General features: G+C 38.4%; 1 protein-coding gene across 2 annotated transcripts in view; it reads right to left on the bottom strand.

Annotated features, from left to right (window-relative positions):
* Positions 1-23,615, bottom strand: part of LOC109922519 (vasculin) — a 59,833-nt gene that overhangs the window by 26,507 nt on the left and 9,711 nt on the right. Inside the window, exons 4-7 of one of the 2 annotated variants that reach the window (XM_048600501.1) lie at positions 20,208-20,328; positions 17,298-17,518; positions 8,727-8,790; positions 4,368-4,552 (exon numbers count right to left, since the gene is read on the bottom strand). In XM_048600501.1, coding sequence (XP_048456458.1) covers positions 4,368-4,552; positions 8,727-8,790; positions 17,298-17,518; positions 20,208-20,328 — 591 coding nt within the window. Of the gene's footprint in view, positions 1-4,367; positions 4,553-8,726; positions 8,791-17,297; positions 17,519-20,207; positions 20,332-23,615 lie in introns of both variants that reach the window. The other variant, XM_048600497.1, reaches the window with a different exon arrangement.

Here is a 23,615-nt window from a genome sequence, read left to right as displayed (position 1 = left end):
ATAGTTGCTCAACAATGAATGAAACTCAACATACTAACTATCATCAAATGACAATGCAAACCCAACCCTGCTCCTTAGTAACATAGGGTGCTTGTGCCAAAACTGGAAGAGCTGCCCCCAAGATTAGTAAAGCAACAGTCCGACAGTTATACAGCATTATAAAACTTACAGACCCCACCGTTACCATTCTTGGGAATGTTCTCAAGAGTGAGATGACAGACTGACCAAAAAAGGTAGCTGCACAGCAGTATAAAATCAGAAAGAATTTGCACTAGGAGATCTCAGCATGTATTCTGGACCCTAAGGAGTCTCACTGGCTGAAGGAGGCCGAGATGAATTATTCACTTGGCACTGCTGGTTGAAGATGAATGCAAATGCTTCAGCCTTCATTTTTGCACTGATATGTTGGATTCTCTAGTAATTGACAATGGAATATCATGCAGCCACCTCCTCAACTTAATTGTTGGATCATCCATCATCATTACGAGATACTGCAGAATTGATGAGCTTTGATCAGACGTGTTCATTATGGGACCACTAAGCTCTGTCTATTCCATGCTGCTGCCACTAAATGGCATGCAAGTCTACGCTGCATTCTCATGAAGTTAACGCGTCTCATTTTTAGACATGCCACATGCTGGCCCTTGCATGTCCTTCTGCCCTATTCATTGAACTAAGGTTGGTCTTCAGCTTGATGGTAATGGTAAAGTCGGGTATGCACCAGGTCATAGGGTTACAGTTTGTGACTGAACATGATTTTGCTGTTGCTGCTGGCTCACACGACCCCAAGGATGCCCAGTTTTGGAGTTGCTAGATCTGTTCAAAATCCATTAAACTTTGCATATCTCCATAAGGTCTGTGCAGTGGTCGCTCAGCAATAGTGATGGACAGATGCAACTGTGAGAGATAGATTGATGAGAACAAAGTCAAGCAGGTTTGACTTTCTCAAACAAGAAGAGAAATTGCTGGCTAAACTCAGCAAGCCTGGCAGCATCAGCGGAGAGAATTCAGAGTTAACGTCTTAGGTCCAGTGACCCTTCCTCAAAACTTGACGAGAGGTCAGCTCCAGTGACGTATAACATTCAGGGAGGTGCGCTTGTCCTGAACAAGCATGTGAACCATATGAAAGCTGCAAACTTGCCAACTGTTCTGGAGCAAAAACGTGCCCAGCTCCTCAACAGCGTCTCGACTGTTCCGGAAACTGTGGGTTCTCCCTCTTCATCAAGCACTGAAGATACTTGAGAACGTGAGATGAACACAGCAGATTTTGCCACCTTGGCAACTTGATGGCCCGAAGAGAGAGTGAATTTTTTTTCCAAGACACCCAGGTGCAAGGAGGTCAACGACTGTGCGTTATACACCACTCATATCAGAGGCATAATCAAAGAACCTGACCCGGTGCTAAAAACGCTAGAGCAGCTACACGAAAATAAAGAACTGGCCTATATCCTCGGACCTGAGAGTGGGGGGTCAGTGATTCTACTGAGGTCAGCCAGGTGGACCTCAGAATAAGTTCCCTGTTTGGGGCTCTTACTAAAGGTCTGATCAGGGAACCCTGGCTGACACATACAAACAGGAGTGTCAGACATCCTGTTCACTCAGCTGGCTCTAGCGGAGCTGGGCAGTTTCAAGGGCTCACCACGTGTAAATAAAAGAGTGACTGGGTGCCAGGATACCAGCCTCTGGAGTTATTTCATACCTCATTTGAAACAGGAATGCCCCTACATAAAGCCGTGCTGACTATCCCCAATGAGTCTATTCTTTTCCAAAAGACTAAAATCGTGTCCTTTAAGAATCTTCTCCAATAGATTGCATCAGTGGTGGGCAAGTTGAGTTTGTTTGGTTTTAACGGTGTGATCTCTCACTGAGACAGAAGCATGCAATACTGTAATTCTGGTTTTAATCATAAAACAGAACAGAATCTTACTACGCAAAAGAAATAACGATAAAATAGAATCAACTGAGCTATCTGGAGAATATAACTTAGAGATTTCAAAACCATGAGGGACATAGATAAGGTGAATAACAAAAGGTCTTTGCCCTCGGGCGGAGGGGTTCAAAACTAGAGGGGATAATAAAAGGTGAGAGGAGAGAGATTTAAAAAGGAGAAGCAACTTTTTCCGTGGAGGATGGTGCAGATGTAGAATGAACTGCCAGAAGATGCAGGTGTAGTTACAACATTTAAAAGACATGTGTGCAAGTACATAAATAGGAAAGGTTTAGAGGGATACAGGCCAAATGCAGGCAAGTAGAACTAGTTTTAGTTTTGGAAACTTGGTTGGCATGGATGAGTTGGATCAAGGGGTCTGCTTCCATGCTGTATGGCTACGATTCTATAACTGCAGGATAAAATAAAAAGAGAACTCCTGTCTTTTCAGAGATTTGATTGCTTCTCCCAAACATTCACATCTCTCAGCTGTTCAGGTATCTGACAGCCAACTAAATAGATGTTAACACGGATAACTGCTAACTTATCACTCGTCCAAAGATCAAACAGCTACTTGTTGCCAGCCAAAGCCCCATTCATACACACAACTTGGCTCCAGCTTGACTGCAAACTCTCCTTGCACTATACCAGGAACAAGCAACTGTGTCAACAATACTGAGTATTCAAGTTGCTTGCTTTCAAGAAGTGCAATAATCCTTCAACAACACTTGGTTAAATAACCTCGTAAAAAGGCATTTCAGACCACAAAAATTCAGGAAAATAAAAGATACAGTCTTTACACACAGATCAGGCTAAGAGTTCTGCACAGACTGTAGAACTTAGGGTTGCTCCCCTTAGAGCAAAGAGAAACTGTTGAGCGTTTCAGTGGTCAATAACCAGTGGTACCAATTTAAGGCAAGTGGCAAAAAGGCCAGAGGTTGCAGGAGGAATAAAAAAAAAAGTATTCATGCAATGGCTAGTTAGAATTTTGAACACACTGCCCAATTTGGTTACGGATACAGATTCAAAAGGCATCTTCAAAAGAGATTTAGATGACTACCAAAGGAGAAAGAATTGCACAGGTATGATGGAAGTGGACTAACTAGATTGCCCTTGAAAAGAGCTGGCATGGACCTGATGGGCTGCATGGCTTCCTTTTGTCAGTAATATTTCATAATGCTAATGACAGCAACCTTAGCTTCTCTAGTCTCTCTAGATGACTGCAATGGATGCACAATTCATTGCATCCTTTGCTTTCCTTACACAGGGAAATCCAAAAAACATCAGTTACTATAATCAGAGGTTTGAAAATATTACACTAAAGCTTGTTTCTGTTTAAAATTTATTGACTCTTCCCCATTACTTCGTTGAGATAGGCAGATTGTTGATCAGGAGGAGAATCAAGGGGTACAGGGAAAGGGCAGAAATGTAAATTTGAGCAATGTCAGATCAGCCACGATCCTATTAAATGGTGGTATAGGCTAAAGGGGCCAAACAGCCTACTGCTGTTTCTATTTCTTATGGTAGAAGCTTTCATTGCTGCAGGTATCCTTTTGCCACCTATTCAAGAACATTGGCCTCGACGGACATTACAAATCAGTTTCAATTTGGCCTGAATTAGTTCCAATCATGGCCTTATCTACGTTTCCCACTGCAGATCTCCTAAAATTTGTCGTCATTTAACCAAGTCAAAAATATTGAGCTTTACAAGACTAGTCTTCAATAGAACACAAAAATGAGTTTTTTTTTTCCATGCCTTATTCCTTTTCAAAGAAGTTTTTGTTTGGTTTAACTGGGTGATCTGTTTCAAAGTACTTCGGAAACTTCAAATTAGTCAAGAGACATTTTAATGCATTGCCGAGTCAGAATTAAAAAGCACTGAAATGGAAATTTCTGACCTAAAAATTAAGTTATTTCTACTTCATCTTGTACATCAAAACTTCAAAGCCAGGCATAATTGCTCTGGGCCTTTTGCTTGCAATTTGTAGAATGGCAAAAAGATTCCAAATGAAGCTTCTGCAGTGGACAGCTATGGGTTTTCCTACAGAGATTGTGTGTGCAAGGAGTCAGTCTCCCCACCCCCACTTTCCCTTTAGGTTCTTGTGTACTGTCAAAAAGATACCCTAAAATAATATGTAGGCACACACAATGATAGGCAAGACCAACACATGGTTAGCAATGCTATTAGTTATCAAAACACTTGATGAATTTACTTGCTGAAAAGTTGCACTTCAGATAATTACATCCTCTAAACTAAAACCAGATAAAGTTAGCTTTTCAACTTTAATGCAAGCCACTTAACAATATTTGTCTAAATAGCTTCAAATTAAAGTTGGGCTTTAACCTTAATTATTTCTGCACGATAAAATGGAAAAGATAGTTGGAAACTTGCCATTAAACAAGAATTATTATTACCCATTGCGATAAGATTTCACCTTACCTTTGCTGGAGGACCAGCAGCCTTAGGAACCAATCCCTTATAGACACTGGGTCCTGTCCCATTCTTCACAGGCTGGGGATGAGATCCCCCTGTCAGAGGATATCCTGGTAGTATTGGTTCTTCTTTGAGGACCTTTTTAATGACCAGCATTTTGGATGTTCTAGATTTTGGATTTGGAGGATTTTCTACATGACAGAAAAAAAAAATTACATGTAAATTTGCAGATTAAGTTAGCTATCAATGCTGTTACTAACTGTGCAAATGCTGAGGATTGAATGAAAAGGTGAGACAAACAGGATTAAGTATAAGGTAGTAAGGAATGAAATTTATTGAAATTACTTTACACTGACCAACAATACAACAACAGCAAAATTAGGGATGCACAATGATTCTGGATCACATTTAAGAGAAAAAATAGATCAGAATTTAATGATTAGATTGATTTCCTATCCTCTATGCAAAGCAGACAAGAGGCATTATCTTTGCTTTTTACATGCTGACCCCAAGAATACATTTGTATGCATATGGCATGTAAATGTTTATCAAAGTAGGGATTGAAAAGAGAGAAGCATAGAGAGAGAATTCTGAAGCAGATAAATGAGGCACAACTACCAGTAATGAAATAAAATAGAAGACATGAAGTTCCAACTAGTGGAGATCTCAAAAGATTCCAAATTTTTCATAGTATGCGCGCACTCTTCGGAAGGGCACTGTGGACTGTTCTTCTCTGGTCAAGCAGAAGGATGCTGCTCACATTTTAGACTTACAAACGAAGAATGAACATTGAGATAAGGTGTTCTCGTAATTTCAAGTTGCACACACACCGTGACACCTGAGTTTGCTGACCTGGATCCATTTTCAGATCACAAACACCTAAAAATTAAAATTCTCATCCTCTTAAATCCACCAGGGCTTCATCCTTCCACAAGCCTGTAAATTTCCTTATCTATCCATCTTCAAAATCCTCCCAAAAATACATTTTCTGACAATTACTCCTAATGTCTCCTTACTCAGCTCAGCATATAAAATATAGCTTTATATAAATATTCTCCCAAACAACATGGAATTTTTCCTACATTTAGAAGCACTATATCAAAGCATGTTGTTGGGCTTCACTTATGCATATTGAAATAATTCCACAAAGGCTGGTATGCCATTATCAAGTCACCCTTTATTTACATGGGTACAGCCTCATTATGGCAAGTTCTAGATAACCTGGCCTCCATCCTGGTACCTTTGCTTCAATCCTTGGAATTGGTCATTAAGCCAAACCCTAGCTTTCAGGGGAGTGAAGAAGATGATAGTTGTTTCTAAGGTGTTGGCACACTGATCCCAGACAAGATCTGGTACTGACATGCAGTGCCTCTCCCCTCATGGCATCGGGGTAGTATCAACTCATAGGCGGCCCATGGCAGACTTTGTTACAATCGCTAAACATATTGAAGATTTTCAAGTAGCTGAAGAGTTCAAGGTCTTATTCCTCATCTGTGACTCTACTTCAACTGGTTCTCTTTTAATGCAGCAGATTTGTAGCTTAATTGCCCTATTATCTCTTTTACCTGAACGGCTTGCAATTTTCCCGTTTAGACCACATACTTACTCAAAGCTTCAAAGCCTTTGATTGAGCAGTTTAAGCCTATGCTAGCTGGAATTTTAAGAATGAGACTTAATTGAGGTATCCAAGATGCTAAAGGGGATTGACAATGTAGACGTAAAAAGGACATTTCCTCATGTAGGGCAACGTAATACAAGAGATCATGGTTTTCAGTTTGCTACCCCTCATCCTCAAACTGAGGCAAGGAGAAATTGCTTCTCTGAAAAGGGTCATGAACTTGTTTAATTCACTAACCCAGAAAAGTAGTGAATGCTGGGACATTGGAGGAGTAGATAGATGGATTTTTAATTCATAACAAAATGGAAGGATTATGGTGAGTTCACAGCAAAGTGGAGTTGAGGCCAAGATGAAATCAGCTATAATTGTATCAAATGGCAGGGCAGCTCAAGGGACCGAGTTCTCTATTCCTGCTTCTAGTTCTTATCTTTGCATTCTAAGGCTTGTATCAAACAAAGGCAGCCACAAAAGGTAATTTTCATTACCTTTATCCTTCTTGCTGTGCCTTTCATCAATAAAACAAACTTGAAGCATACAAAAGTTGCAGTGCTGTGATACCAATGAACAGGAGATTTAAAACTATGGCTCTTCAACACAAAACCGGAGAGAGAAACAGGTTTAAGTTATGCTATTTTTTTGTTACTCAAAAATGATTAAACTGATGTAGGCAAAAAGAAAATTATGAAAGATCACTTCTATTATAACTGCTGCCCCAATTACTGATATCATGCCATTTATATCATGTAATTACTGACACTGGGGATATCCTACTGCAGGAACCTAGTCCTAAAAATACAGTTGCTCAGAATTTCAACAACACAAAAAAGATGCTTCAATAGTCAGAGTAGATTAACTTTGTGCGCTTTAACTGAAGAAATAAGAAATAGCTCAAATATTGTCAAGGGCCATGTGAAGTCGGTCCTTATTTCAAGGGGGTTGGAGTTTAAGAGTAGGGAAATCTTATTGCAAATTACAAGACAAGTGAGACCACATCTGGAATATTGTGAGCAATTTTGGTCACCTTATTTAAGGAGAGATCATTCCATGGGAAGCAGTTCAGAGAAGATTAACGAGGATGATCCCTAGTACGAAGGGATTATCCTACGAGCAGCAGTTGAACAAATTGGGACCACTCACAGGAGTTAAAAGAGTGAGCGGTGATTGCATAGAAACATAGGATTCTTGAAGGACTTGACAAGGTAAATATTGAGAGGATGTTTCTCCTCATGGGAGAGTCTAAGACCAGAGGGCATATTCTCAGAATAAAGAGGTGCCAATTTCAAAGCGAGGTGAGGAAGAATTTCTTCCCTCTGATTTGAGTGTCTTTGGAACTCCTTGCCACCGAGAGCTGTGGGAGCAGAGTTCCTGTGTGCATTTAGGCGAGCTAGGTAAACTCTTGCTCAGTAAGGGAATCATGGGTTACCACAAAAGTGGATGTGAGGAACGTCAGATTGGCAGTGACCCTATTGAATGGCGCAGCAGACTCGAGGGGCCGAATGGGCTATTCCTGTTCCGATTTCTTATGGAAGGAAGAGCAAAATTGATCTTCATTTTGGAACTTACATACTCTTTAAAAGTACTAAATCCAAGTGTAACATCTACCACCATCTTCTACCTAAGAGAATTAGCAAAACTATTCAACCATAGGTTGATGTGAACGATTAATAAAATTACATTGTAAAAGGTACTATTAAAATTTAGCAGTACTTGGCGTATTTTTATAATAAAGCCACAGTTATCTGGTTAGTTAAAAGCATTTTAAAAAAATAAACATTCATAGTCTGTTTGTCAGAACTTAAGTTTGAGGTCAGAATTAAGAAAAACTATTGTGAAGTAACCCATGCTTCAATATGGCTGACCGCAAATTATTGAGAAGAAAGAAATCTCATTATAGGTCTGTTGAGTATTTTCAGCAATTTGTTTTATTTTTACATGTCCAATTATCAGCTTCTTTAGTTTTTGCTTTGAGTGAAATATGTCTATTCATTTCCTGTGAAGCGAAATTAAGTAGAGCCAAACATCTGTCTACAACATTGCAGCCTGGTAGGCACCTGCAACCGTAACAGATACTACAGCTCGTAAAGCTGTAACAACTCAGGCCTATGTTTTAAAATTTATATGGCGCAACGACCAGGTGCCCAAGCTTGGCATATAATTAATTAATTTTGAATAGTAGTCAGTGTAAAAATATCTAAATGCAGCAGTAAACTCTCACAAAAGAGCAGTGCCACAATGACCAGATAATCTGCTTGTGTTGATAATTGAGAGATGAAGAATAGCATGAAATCTTTTACACCCAAAGACAGCAGGCAGGGACTCACGTTAACATCATCATGTTTGACATAAAGCATTCCCTCAATACTGCAGTGAAATAGTAGTTTAGATTGTGGTGGTCAAGCCCAGAATGGACTTTAAACCTACAACTTTCTGACTTTCATGTACCAGTTGAGCCAAGTTGCCACATTGTGTTTTATTGTCAACTGTTTGTTCTGCAAGAATTTTATTGATCTGTTGTTAGTGCTATTATCTCTGGGGAAAAAAAAACCACGATCAGTGTCAGAAACTTGAAATATATTAAAATTAATGTATTTAAACCTCTTCCTGGACCCCAAGATATTTTGGTTTAGAATTATGTAGCCTAAAAAGACTTCATAATAATTTAGTGTAAGAATTTCAAATAAATTTATACTTTTTTTGCATTGGTTAAAAATTGCAAACAATAACTAAGAATTAGTCAGTAAACTCACCCCATACACCTGCAATGGATTTGTTCTTGCCAAGTTCTTTTTTAGACTCAGGATTAAGTGATGGCTAGAAGGAAAAACAAAACAAATATCATATGATTGAGAAACATGCTTGCAAACAACATTAAACTTTCAACCTACAGCAAAAAATTTGAGAAATTTGCAATACTCAAACAACAAACTGGGTCTCACCGAAGCAATTCAACGCTCTAGGACTGAAAGACTGAACAATGCAACTTTTTCCTTACTTTGCTAATCTAATAAAAAAAGTGGGCACAGTATGCATGGGTGTTTGGAGAGCTTCTGGGTATCTGTCTATCAAATGGAAGTTTTTCTGTATAGAGGATGGAGAGAGAGACCAGGATAAAAAGTTATTTATTCTCAAAAAAGTTCCTTCCCTCAAAATCTAGATTCATAAGGCAAAAATCTCTTAAGCATCCAATGCTTAAAACTGCTTTGAATCAAACAGTCTGTGCAGCCTTTTGTTTTTATACTCTTCCTCCATAGTCATTTCACACCTGACAAGCTCCCAAGTTTCGATCAACATTCTGCATTCTGAAAGCCACCTGAAGTCACTTTTAGCTTCTGCCTAGAATAGGCTAAGTACCTGACATGTTGATGCTGCTAAATGAATACTAGAGTTAACTTAGCAACATAACTGGTCATTTGTCCTCAGGAAAATAGTTACAAAACCACAGATTCATTCTTGTTGCAAAGTTTTCAAATCATTAACTTACTGCACCATTACAACAGATCTATGGACACTTCCATACCTTATTAAAATCTATTAGGTTGTCAATTCTTCATATGTTGTCGTAGGTATTGTTTTTCAGAGAGGTCTCATTAATCATTATTTAAACAAAGATTTCATTTGTAACATTTAATGTTAATGGCTGTAGCAGCCCCTCCTCCCCTATAAAACTAACCACTGTAGTTAGGCAAATAATTTTGAAAGTACAATTATTGAAATATTCAACTTATGTCAATTTCTCTCTTTTTGGTACAAAAAGAAGAAAGTTGCCAAAGTGGGCACAACAGGAACTAGGAAGGTAGCCAAAATGTTTCTGAATGCCTGAGCATGAGGGTACACTTACTTGGGTCGACGTAATCATTAAATGCTGGAGACTTCAGGAAATCACTTCATTCAAGTAAATTGAGTTGTCATCTAATATAAAATTTCAACTCTAAACCCAATACTCAGAATTCATTACTTGAAACAGAAAAAGCAAACTCAAAAAAAAGCTGTTAATTGAATTTCTTGCAATTGTTAGCATTTACAAGTAATTCCATCAGTAAAGCTCTTTAAAAATCATAGTACTCAACTAATTGTGGAAGCTTTTAGTGTGTTGTTAAGTATGCTCACAATGATATTTTTTACTCCGGCATTTAACTAACTCAGTTACAATAACAGACAAGCTGTTTTTTATAGGTTGATCTTGCATTAAAATTTTACACTAAGGTATGACTTGTGGAACAAGTGGCATATGCTTCACATGGAATATCCAAGATGATAACGTGCCAATGATGTAGTCTCATCTTTCAATGATAAAAAATGGTTTGCCCAATCAGTTTCAAAACATCTCATACCACAATGTTAGGCAACAGAATAAAAAACAAAACTAAATCCTTGTGTAGCAATCATTTAAACTTTACGATGTCATGCCAAATAGATCAAATCAAAATTGACAGACTGACATTTTTTTAAGAAGTTAAGTACAGAATCACCTAGCTGTACTTTCTTATCAACAGTTTTGAATAAAAGCACGATGCTCTTACATACAATTTTTAAACTATTAGCTGATCGCCTTTGGCATTGTTCCAAGTCAGAGTACACATCAGCTTAATATGGCAGGAAGTGTGACGCTGTTGTGAAGTGAGTGTAGTTCACAAGATGCATAATTTTATATCTGTAGATCAACTACGAATGTTCCTTATGGTTACTCAATGTTATTTTTTTTTTTAAATATTCAAGGAACATTGACGTCACGTAGATCATAATTCTAGGACAAACTAAACTGCTTTCAACCTGTATCCGTCAGGACTTTCTTGACATTAATAAGATGCTATGCCACACATGAAGCAGAAATTTAGATCCCAAATTTATGGCTGTGACATTTCTCTAGTACGCAAAGCAAGAGGAAGTTGGGAAATGGGTAAGTAGTCTGATATTTTGCCATCATTGTTTCTCAGACAAACACATACTCTCACTTTCTTTTTAAAAAGAAAATCAAATACAACATCAAACCAAGTGTAGCCTTCTGCTTTACTGTAGAAAATTTTGATATGCACATAATTAAAAGTTGGCACGAGAAAGAAAGCAAACAGGCACTTTCTTCTCAAGGCTCAGAGAACGTTGTGCTAAAGTTAAGTATTTCAGCACTTTGGCTGAATAAACATGGCAGACAGGTCCTCAAAGACTGAATGCGCTGCAAGTTAAAAATTGTGGAAAAGCACCAGATATTCTCTCCTACTAAAGGAGATCCTTTGTCCCTGCAATCATTTGACCTTTACTAAATTACAACACTAACTTTTCAAAGTACTTCAGCTTTGAGACATTCCAAAAGCAGGAAAGGCACTATATGACTGCAAGTCTTTCACTCAACAACTATCCTCAATGATATAATGACTCAGGGGTCAGGACATTAAAATTCCATGATTCTGTTGACTGGATATGGTAATTTCACATCTGTCCACATTTACATATCTTTCAACTTATGAGAGGCAAGTTGATGAACAGTTTAAGAGAAAGTTATTCTGACTGCACAATCACCATTCAGCCAGAGTCACACCTTCAGTTTCACTCGTTTACACAATCACCAACTGCACAAATCTCACTTGTGCTGACACTAAAATGTCCATTCTTTCATTTAACATACATTAAGTCATAACTGGCAAACTACTATTTCTATTTGATTCTCAAAGAAACCAATTCACGCAAGGAAGAATTCAGTCCCAAATATGAAACAACTAGACAAAATGCACTTTCCCCAAATGAAAGACTGATCCCTCTTCATCATTTAACACAACGTAACATCACATATTTTCACTACAAGTATATTACCTTGCAATATCAAGTAAAAAGATCAACCAGGCTCATTCTCAAGTACTCAACAAAACACTTAGCTGTTAAGCATGAGGACTTGCCAGAGCACGAGGCAAAGAAGGGAGAAACTAAATGCCATTTAAAAGTAGCTGCTTAGACTTGCACAGTGGTTTATGACATATTTTGCTTCAGACAGAGCTATTCTACATTCATCCAAAACAATGACGTTAATTTTAAATAACTGCTTTCGATGCAGTACATCAAATCAATTATTACAGCTGTCAAATTTCCAAAAATTATTGGAAACACTGCACTTTAAGGCTGGAATAATGCCTCCACTTAATGTTCCACTAACAAGCATCAAAACGAAGGCATCTATGCCAGTGTGAAATGAAGTACAACACTGTACTTAACTTGACGCTGAAGATTAGGAAGAAGATTGCACATAAGAAAAAGGTTTCATTTGTGATTGTTTCTTGCCTACACCAGTTGTGCTTGCTAAGCTTTAAACAAGAGCTTCAAATCACATAGCAAGATGGGTATCAAGGAACATCTTTAAAGTAGATGCAGAGAAATTTATGAAGAACTTTCTAGAGTTTTTAAGCATATACATGTGACGGTATTGTGGCCTGAAAGTAGTAACAGATGTACAAGAGACCAGAGTTATAAGAATGCAAAACTCTTGTGGGTTGTAGAATTGGCGGTGGTTATGGAGTTAGGGAACAATAAAGTCAGAGGCTGAAATTAGCATAATTGAAACCAACAACAAAACATTAATTCCAGCACCTTAGATGTGTCTCTCTATGTATGATAGCACAGAAGGAGACTAAAGTGGCCAGGGCCTAAATAGGGACAAGTTTACCACTAATTAGTAACATTTAATACAGTAAAACTGGTAAAGGAGAAGCTGCACCAATACAAAGCAGGAATAAAGAGGCAGTTATTAAGAATAATTTAAACGTATGGTTGCAGGCAACAAAGCAAGAGCAAAGAGCAAAATGAAACAAAACTCACATTGAACAATATAAACAATGAACTTGTAATGATTACAATCTTGTCTCTTGTATTCCATGTCAAAACAACAGGATATAACTAATGTTACTTTATCTTCAATCTACCTGTTGTGGATGTGTATGACAAAGACAGCATGATTTGGAGTGACTCCCACTCAGCCTGCAAAGACCAAGGCCCATCTTCAGGGTATTCCCTCCAGTGAATTGAACCCCACCCCACCAACTTTCAATACTGGCAGATTCTAACAGGATGGTAAAGGCTATGCTGAAACATTTACAATAGTCTTCTACTGGAACATCAATTGGTTGGTTCTTGCTAAATTTTCCCGTACCACCATCATAGCTACCAGTCTTCTGCCAATTCACATGGCATTTAATTGCCCTTAACACGGTGAAGACCATATGAACATGGACTGGATTAGGCCGTTCTGCCATGAAGCGTATATGACGGCACAGTAGCTCAGTGGTTAGCACTGCTGCCTCACAACGTCAGGGACCCGGGTTCGATTCCACCCTCGGGCAGCTGTCTGCGTGGACTTTGCACGTGTATGCATGGGTTTCCTCCGGGTGCTCCAGTTTCCCCTCTCAGTCCAAAGATGTGCAGGGGAGGTGGATTGGCCATGCTAAGTTACCCATAGTTGTGTAGATTCGGTGGGTTATGGGAGATGGATCTGGGTGGGATGCTTTGAGGGTCGGTGGAGACTTGTTGGGCCGAAGGGCTTGTTTCTGCACTGTCGGGATTCTATAATATATTGCTAAAGACCCGTGTTCTAGAATCACATACAGCCCTAGCAAGGACTATTCCAATACAGTTGCAGCCTTGCCATTAACACAACGTTGAAAATTATTACGTTATATTTGGTCAAAAAAAAAAAAGAGCAGGGCAAATCTAAACCAACCTATGTGCAATAGCTGAATTCCAAGTTATTTGTACTAATTGATACCAAGGCAGCATCCACCAAATGTAGCGTCAAGGAGCCCAAGCAAAAGAGATGTCAGCAGAGATCAAGGGAAATTGTTCATTGGCTGTAGTCATAACTGGCACAAAAGATGATGGTTAATCTTTTCAGCCCCAAAATATCATTGTAGCTGTTTCCCAGAGAAGCAAATGGGAGCCCAAATTTCTTCAGCTACTTCACTGATGAACTTCCCTTTATCCTAACATGAGAAGTTCACTGATTATTGCAATTTCCAGCTCAATTCAAAATTGCACAGTTAAGCAGCATCCATGTCTGCATGCAACAAGACCTGGACAAAACAAGGCCAGAGCCAGACTGAATACAGCCATTTGGCCAACTGAGTTTGAACTAGTTCTCCAGAGTAACCTAATCAATCCCATTTCCTAGTTGATCGCATAGCATTGCAAGTTCACTCCTGTCAGGTGCCTATCCAATTTCTTTTGGATATCATGGATTATCTCTGCTTCCACCACTCTCAGTCAGAGAGTTCAGATTTGTTGCATAAAAAAAAAAACACAGATTTTCCTGATCTGCACGGTTTGAACTCATCATAAAACCAGTACAGTCTGCAAGTCTCCCTTCAGTCTATTCTCCAAGGAAAACAAATGGCAGCTTCTCCAATGTAACAGCCTAACAAAAATTATTCTGGTAATTTTCCCTCTGCATGCTGTAATGGACTTTCACATCTTCCCTAACTTGCAGTCCTCCACTGGATGCAGTACTCTCGTTAGGGCTTAACCAAAGCTTTATTAATGGTTCAACATCATTTCCCTACTTCTGTATCCAATCTTTCATTTTGTCCTGCTACCTTCAGACATCTTTGCACATGCATTCCCAGGTCTCTGTGCACCTGCAAACGCTTTTTGGAGCCAGGCAATTAAACTGGACCTTCCCTCTGCCTTCTGCTGAAATTCCTCACATCATAGTTCCCATTATTGAACTCCATCAGCGACTCTTCTACCTCGTCTGCTAGCCTGCTTTCCATTGGAGTTGATAAGTGTCTTCACTGTTAACCATGGAAATTTTACTTATTCCCCAAGATCCAAGTTATTTATGTGGTCAGAAGAGCAACGGTCCTAGTACTGATGCTTGGGAAACACTGTGTACAATCGTCCAGTCTGAAAAATCAACCATGTAGAAAAATGTCCAGAAGCCAATTTTTTTGTTAAAATCAATTTGACATAGACCTTCTTTATTCATGAGGGCCCATTAACCAGCCTTTTATCCAGTATTTTGGCTAAATGTTTTCCTAAGATTTACACAGACATTGTAAATACCAAAAAATACTTAACACGTACCAAGTGATAACCTTTTCCAATGAGATTAATCATAACCTCTTCGCCTTCCATGACATTATGACCACTGGGACCAAAATCTTGATGGTCAGTTACCAGAAATGCCGCTGGGTCATCTATGCAAATATTCTGACCACTACATTAAGTCAGAAGCGCATGTTCACTAAGCAATTCACCCCACAATTCCCCAAAAGCTTGCCACTGCATACATGCATAAGTCAAGAATGCGATGGAATACTTTTTACTTGCTTGAATACACACTCGTTGCAACAACATTCATGCTCTGTACAATCTTTGAAAAGAAGCCCACTTGATTGGCACTTTACCTACCAGTCTCAACATGAAATCTTCCAGGATCAACATAGCATGGATAATACAATTAGTTTCTGATCTATGCACAGCAGCACCTCAAACTTAAAATCCAAATGGACAAGGGTACATGAGGACATCAGTTACATGTCCCTCTTCGACTCACATCTTGACTTAGACATTTACCAAGATGTCTGCAAGCATGACCTAAAAGCATTGTGAAATCACAACTACGTGGACTGTAACAGTTCGAAAAGGCACATAGCAATACTTTGGCCATGTAGACTTCCTTACTTATGCCTACTTCTAGAATTTTTAAGTTAAAGAAAAAAACTTTCCTATTATTACACATAGTACAAAAGTGCCCTTTGAAAGATAGCTGTGAAATGAAGCTTTGTGCTATTTTAAAGAGTGCAAAGTGCTTCTTGAAGCGAAACATTCGTATAAAATAACAATATTTTACAAGAATGGTCCCAGGGTTGAACAGCTTGTCATACAATGAATGGTTGAGAACTCTGGGTCTGTACTCGCTGGAGTTTTGAAGGGTGAGCGAGGGATCTGACTGAAGCTAAAGAAAACAGAGGTTTGGATAGAGTGGACACTGAGAAGATGGTTCCACTTATAGGAGAAACTAGGATTCCAGGACACAGTCTCAAAAAGTGAAGGGATAACCCTTTACAACTGGCATGAGAAGGAATTTCTTCAGCCAGACTGATTGACCTGTGGAACTCATTGCCACAGAGGGCTGTAGAGGTCAAGTCATTTTTAAGACAGAGAAAGATAGGTAAAGGGATCAAGAGTTTCAGGAAGAAGGCAGAAGAATGGGTTGACAGCCATATCAGCCACAATAAAATGATGGAGTGAACTTAACGGGCTGAATGGTCTAATTCTGCTCCTATAATATTTGGTCTTCACACGCTTGAAAGCACTAAACATCTATTAACTCAGATGACCCGGCATTCCCAATACAAGTTGGCTAAAACGTTAGTTCAGGTTGTTAGATTGTATGAAATATAGGATCAGCATGCCAAAATTATATGTATTTACAATCCCTATCTTACCATAGATGAAGGTACTCTTTTATACTCATCTTATAATTTATCACGAATAACCAGAGTCAAAACTTTTAATCATTTTAAACCTATTTAAATTCATTACCTACCACAATATAGTGGAGTGGGGCAAGGGGTTCAGGAAAAGAGCACCAGAACAGTAGAAACTCATCAAGAAACAAAAAAAAAACGTAAAACATGGGTTCAATTTCATGAAGATTATTCAACTTGCTCACTGAAGCATTGGGGGGCGATCTCAGTCAAAATAAGAACTCATGTAACAACTTTGAATAATTTTTCGTTATTAGAAGCATTTAAAACAAAAAGCATTCCTCAATTCCAACTCTCAACATTCTTTAACCTTGTGGATTGCTGATCGGATCACATCATTTTGCTTTCCAGATGCACCCAAAGATATGTTTGATTTTAAGTGTTGGCTTGTAACAGATAAGAGCAGTTGTCTAGTTTTGTGTACCTGGCAGTGAGATGCACCAAGGGAAATTACAGGTCAGTGAGTATGCAATTACTTAGAAGGTCCACTATTTTCTGGCGACTAATGTATTTGGAGTCTCCGCCAGGAACTCAAAACAAAAATACCTTGTCATGATGGCAGATTGGGCATCTAGTGAAGGAGCAAAAACAATTGCATAACCAAAATATTGTTTTAGAAAAAAAGATAAAATCAACCAATTGAAATTATAGCATTTCTTGCATCATGTATTCATCTTGTGCAATGGCTTCCAAACATACACCTAACGTGGTAAATCAGATGTGATGGCTTAAATGCACAACTACAAGCATAAAATGTGTCAGATTACTTGATGAATTTAACATCCTTTTTAAATTTGGATTGTAAAGTCAATGATTGGTCAAAGATAATTTTTTTTAAAAAAATCAACCTACAAAATCCTCAGCCTCAAACTGCTTAGATTTCTCCTTTTCTTCCTTTTTCCCATTTTCATCTTCTGTTAAGTTATTCTCATGCAATGCCGGGGCTTTTCCTCCATGGAAAGTACCACTTCTAGGACGGGGATTCCCTCCGTGGTAGCCACTTCTTGGATTTACAGTTTCTGTGCCCCGTCCTTGCGACCGCCAACCATTTTTCTCTTTTCTTCCAAAGTTTCCTGCAAACCAGACATATTTTATTTGCAATTTGCAAACACTAATAAAAAGAAAGCCAACTGAGTTTGATAATAAAACTACCCAACATGCAAATCATTATAAAAAAACCTTAGGTGTCAATATATTTCAAAAAAATCAAATTTTAGATCAATTCAAGACATCTTATTTAAAACCAAGACAACAGGATCACATAACATGATTCCAATCTAAAATTTTGGACCAAACAAAAGGAAGCCTGATCAAATGCTTTGTCAGCAAATGGACAGGAAAAAGCTTGAAGTAACAAACACCATCAAATCTAGTCTGCCAAAAGACCCGAGTAACCAACAAAATGAGCCATCAATGTTCCTGCATTCCTGTGTGCTAATTAGTGCAAGAAGAACATATCTTTTTGTAACTGCAACATACTGAACTATCTTCAAGATGCTTCGAAGAAGAAAATTTGAGGGCAAACAGCCAAAAGCTTGGTCAAAGGGGCAGGTGTTAAGCAAAACATGTGGCAGAAAGGCAGAATTTTTGCAATAGAATTGCAGAGCATGAGGCATTGAAAACTGATAGCTCAGCAACCACTTGTGATGCAACTAAAATATTGGATGATTAACAGGCTAGAATTCCAGGGCTTAGATCTCTGCAGATTTAGGAAATAATAACTTTTTAATAAAAACCAAGGCATTGCTTGCATGGAAGCCCACGTAGGTCAGCAAGCAGAGGTGATAAGTGATAAGTGATAAGGACTTGGTGCAACAACTTCAAAAATCATCAGCATGTTCTACACCCATATAAAAATTATCCTTGTACAGGAATCACAGCAGGTTAACATGTAGAAACAGCAACCAGTCATTACTTGGATGACTTTTTCCAAGTGAGTCATCGCTGTGGTCAACACCATTTTATCAAAGTGAAATGGTTTGCCAAATCCTAATTTCCCAATTTCTTTTGAGATGGTATAAGTGGTGACAAATAAAAGTAAACCATTGAACGCAATATATTTAGATCGACATTCAATGAAAGAGGTTGGTACATAAGACGACAATACAGTGTGGAGCCGGAAGAACACAGGTCAGGCAGCAGAGAAGCAGGAAAGTTGATACTCCCTTCCCCCTCCCCATTTCTGAGGAAGGGTCCCAGCCTGAAACATCAACTTTCCTGCTCATCTGATGCTGCCTTACCTGCTGTTTCTCCAGCATCTGCAGTTCTTGTTATCTCTGGTATACAAGAACACAGGTTCGAGAAGTTTGGGTAATGTGTTGACGACTGGTTAATAGACAGAAAACATAGGAAGAATAAACAAGTCATTTTTGGATTGGCAGGTTGTAACTAGTGGGAAGTCACAAAGATTGGTACCTGGCCTCAGCTGTTAACAATCTAGATCACAACTTAAATGAGAAGGCCGAATACAAAAAAGATAGCCAAGGTGGAAAACCATACAGCAATGTCAAAAAAAAGCTGAGGTGGACGCAAAGAGGCTGCAAAGGAAAATGCTCCAGTTAACTGAGCAGGCAATGAAATGGCAACAAGTGAAACTACACTCTGAAAAAGGCTTTACAATGGTGAATGATTACAAAATTGGAAATTTGGGAATTCTTTTACATGAAACAGAAAATTGGCATGCAGCAGCAGTAAATGGTACGTTAGCCTTTATTGCAAGGTGGTTCAAGAGTGATTATGTAGGGCATTGGAGACACCAGACATAACTTGATATCAAGTTACGTCCAAACAATAATGCACAAGAGCAGATGCTGACTGGCTGCTTCCCCTGGCAATACACACAGTCTCAAACTAAAGGTCATTGGCTCAGGGTACCGGTTCATACAGGAAGAAGAGAAATTAGTTCAAAATTAAAAAGGGCTGTGAATCTTTCTAATTCTTTACCTTTGAGAGCACAAATACTCATCTACTGAATATCTTTTAAACCGAAAGCCATAAATTTTTAGATACAAAAGGAATCAGAACATAAAGGGAACACAAGGCAGAATGAAACTTATTTTTTCATGTTCTTAGGCCAGTTTTGTACTTACAGCCCTGAGCTACATTGGAAACAGACCACAAAAGGATATCCGGCACCATTAGATCAATTTTACTTAATTAGCTTCACCCAATTTTAATGTAGGTTATAAAAAATACATTGAAGGTACACGGAGTATGATTTATGTCATAATGGGTTGACCATTAATTTACAAGTTTTGTAATGTGTCACCATTTGTCCATCCAAATCCAATAAAGTGTACAAAATACTTACAAGTTTTGTCTCCTACTTGATCATATCCAACATGCATTACTAGAGTGTTCAAATATATCAAGTAAGGAACAATAGGGACAATAGATGAAACAGCAAATTAATCTGTTATTAAAAATTATGTCAAAAGATAACAGGCTTTTTTTCTACGACTTCTACCTAATAGGGTTCATAGGTTAACCTCAGTTTAGATAAGCTCACTCTTGACATACTATATTGAACAAGCCACTTTTATAAAAACGTTACTATTGCCTGGTTACTCGTAAGAACATTATAGCTAAAGAATTTAAAAAATGGAAGAACTAAACACGATTAAAATTTAAAATAATTCAAGATATTAATTAAAAAGTGAAGTCAACTATCATTGCCATGCACTATTTTCAACTTATCCCACCACATAATACCTGTAAACACACACAAGCTTCTCACCACACTCAGCTGATTAATCAACACACCTCCGCTAGAACGAGTCCCAGAAGACTCCAAGCTGTCTGACGAGTTGTGTCGCCTGCGATTCACATCATAACGATTCTCTGGTCGGACCAAAGTTTCAGGATTCTTTTCAACGTTGAGTGACTGCTATACAGTAAAAACAAATGTAATTGAAAACCAAACAATGAAAAAAAAAATGTAGAAAAGAAAGCAGCAAAGATCCAAAATCCAGAACAACTACAGGGCACCACATCACATCTTTCATTGAGGACTTGTGATGCAATAATTTAAAACTGAGATCACTTGCTTTTTCGACAGATTTGTCATTTTGTGTCCAAACACCAACCAACAGCAATTAAATGTTCAGCCAATAAGTCAGTTTTTAGGAACATGCCATTTTCTGGTTTCAGATGTAACTGAAATAAAACCAATTACATCTTACGGAATGAATAGTGTTTCAGACAATGCAAGATTTAGCTGCATCACAGACAGACAAGTCCTGAAGCTCGACTTCAATCCACAATTTTCTGACTCAGTGTTGCCTACGACATCAAGTTGATTTTGTACATCTACTTTCAGTTGTATAAGACAACACTGGCAGGCACTCCCCACCTAGCCTCACAACAGACTCAATATGGACTTCATCCCTTAGTGAATTACAAAGTGAATTACTGCTTTGCAGTTAGTTTGTTGTCATCTATTATCCTTTTGCTGGACATCAGCCGAGAACAACACACAATGCAGAATTGACTTGAATCAGTCAGAAAAATAATTCAGGAACCCCAAGTATGAAGCTCAAATCTTGATTACAATCACTGAAAACTCTATAAACAAATAAATATACTGTGAATAATCATAATATGAAATAATTTTTTTCAGTTATTGTCTCCAACCACATTATCCTTTAATGAATTAGGCTATGAAAAACTAAAAGCTGAAGGAACTAGATCATATCTTTTAATTTAGTATTTTACTGGTATAGTTCTACTTTGAATCCGCTTTTCGTGTGAATATATGGAAGTGAACACAGCATTTTGGGTCGTAACAAAAACAAAGTTGCTGGAGAAGCTCCGCAGGTCTGGCAGCATCTGTGAAGGAAAAAAAACAGTTAACGTTTCGGGTCCGGTGACCCTTCCTCAGAACTACTGGAAGCTACATCCGCGCTTCTATCTTACCTATTCCTTTCATAAATTTTACATGTTTCTATAAGATGCCTCCTCTTTCTAAATTCCAATGAGTACACTCCTAGCCTACACAATGTCTCTTCATAAGACAACCCTCTTAACTCCACCATCAGCATAGTGAATTTCTTCTACACGCCCTCCAGTGCCAGTCCACCCTCTCTCAATAAAGGAGACCAAAACTGTACACGGTACTCCAGGTGTGGCCTTACTAGTCTCAGAGCTGCAGCATAACCTTCCTGGTTTTAAACTCAATCCCTCCAGCAATTAAAGGACAATATTCCATTTGCCTGAATTACCTGCTGCACCTGCAAACCAACGTTGTGATTCATGCACAAGGATAATGATTAGTAATCCACCATCAGCACATAACCATTTGCTCCCTAGAGCACAAGGATGATGTTTACATGTACACTTCAGTCCTTGTATCATATCACTATCACAATCTCCTTGACTCATTGAAGCTTTTAAAAGCACAGACCAGCTTTAGGTTGATTACTGCAAACTTTGGTGCCACAAGGGAATACATTGTTCTCTCATTAGAGAGACATTACTAGTGGTGGTTTAACTTGAGGGTCACCACACCTCAAAAGGACAGGGCAGGTTGAGAATCACTGACTTTCATGGTACCCTCAGCCACTGTGGGAACTGGACCTGCACCTGCACTGTTGTGAACCAGCCAGCCAAATGAGTTAACTGACCCCCTAGGAATACATAGGCAGGTTTCTAAATTACAGCATAGACAAAGTTTCAAGCCCTTCAGTCAGCTGTTTTGAAAGCTAGCTCACCCCATCCACACAACAACAGTTCAGAATGATTGTGTATCAAAGTATTAGATATTTGAAATAATATCATTTTGTTCAGGAAACTGTCATTGTTCGAGAAGTAGTTTACAGAGACTGAAAAAGTAGAGGAGAATTTACAAGGTTGGATGGATCAGGTTGTTACTGAAAAACGTCATCTACAAACAGCATTCACTAACTGAATGATTGCTTTATGCCTTGGCTCGTAGTATATTTGGCACTTTTTGACCTGTTTAGCAATTCCTCCTGCTCTTTTATAAAGCACTGTGTGGAGGACAGCAAACAAGGTTCCACAAAGGTAGCAGTCTCACATAAAACTTGGATAAACAGGTAATAATTCAGTCTTGAATTCCTAGTAGAGTTAGGAAAGCAATACAGTTCTTTATCTTTGAAGCTGGGAATTAACAAAATTATGTTCTAAACAATGAGTTCTGATTTAATTTCTTGTGATTGTTTAAGATTTACCTTAGATTATAGCCTAAACCACAAGGATGGAAAGGGATGCGCGGGGAGACCTGATGTCATTTCTAAACAGCAAGTCATACTAGCAAAAGGTTAATCTTGGACAATGCCAAATGACCAGTCATTGTTAAAAAAAGAAAAGAAAAGAATCGCACTTCGATGTGAAGGCCTTGCTTATGAAAACAGTCCTTCATGTCAAGTAGGTGGAAAATATCTAACAGCCTGAAAATCATGACAGAAATGTTCAAGCATGATTTGGTAATCAATTCCAAACGTTGAAGTTTTCTTCTGACCTAAAAACTCAGGTACTGAATCCTCCACCATTCCAGTGATTTCCTTGCCATTTCCAACACTAGTTTTTTTTTTTCCAGCTTCTGACAGCAAGCAAATTGGATATAAATCACACTTGCATCTAATTCCCATTTTTACTTATTTAACAGAACCAGTTTAAAACAAATGCCATTACTAAGTTATAAGAAAATGGAGAAACCTGTATACAACACAAACCAATGCACTACAAATAACACTTAGGGAAATTTCAACTGAACATGGCACAGTTTTCAATTATCTTACAGCTATTAGCAATGGAATAGAGACTACATGGATTAATTTTATATAGGATTGTCACAGCCACAAAGATGGGTAGGCTGAATTTAAAGCGAATTCCTATGTCTGTCAAGTTTGAGAGAGAATGTGCAATGGAGTCCATGGTTTCAAAGCTCGTACGTTCTGGCTGAAGAAAGAAAATAATTGAAACCAAGGCAGAAACTTCAGCTCAAAGAGAAACTGGATATTTAGGTTGAAGAAAACTGAAACATAAATGGATATTTCAGGTGCACAGAAAAAAGTGACAATGGTTGGAGATAGTAGGAACTGCAGATGCTGGAGATTCTCAGATAACAAGGTGTAGAGCTGGATGAACACAGCAGGCCAAGCAGCATCAGAGGAGCAGGAAGGCTGCCGTTTCAGGCCTAGACCCTTCTTC

Source organism: Rhincodon typus, chromosome 1 (assembly GCF_021869965.1).
Source record: "Rhincodon typus isolate 14 chromosome 1, sRhiTyp1.1, whole genome shotgun sequence".
Taxonomy (NCBI): domain Eukaryota; kingdom Metazoa; phylum Chordata; class Chondrichthyes; order Orectolobiformes; family Rhincodontidae; genus Rhincodon; species Rhincodon typus.
Note: the sequence above shows the minus strand (reverse complement) of the source record. Positions and strands in the feature narration are given on the sequence as shown.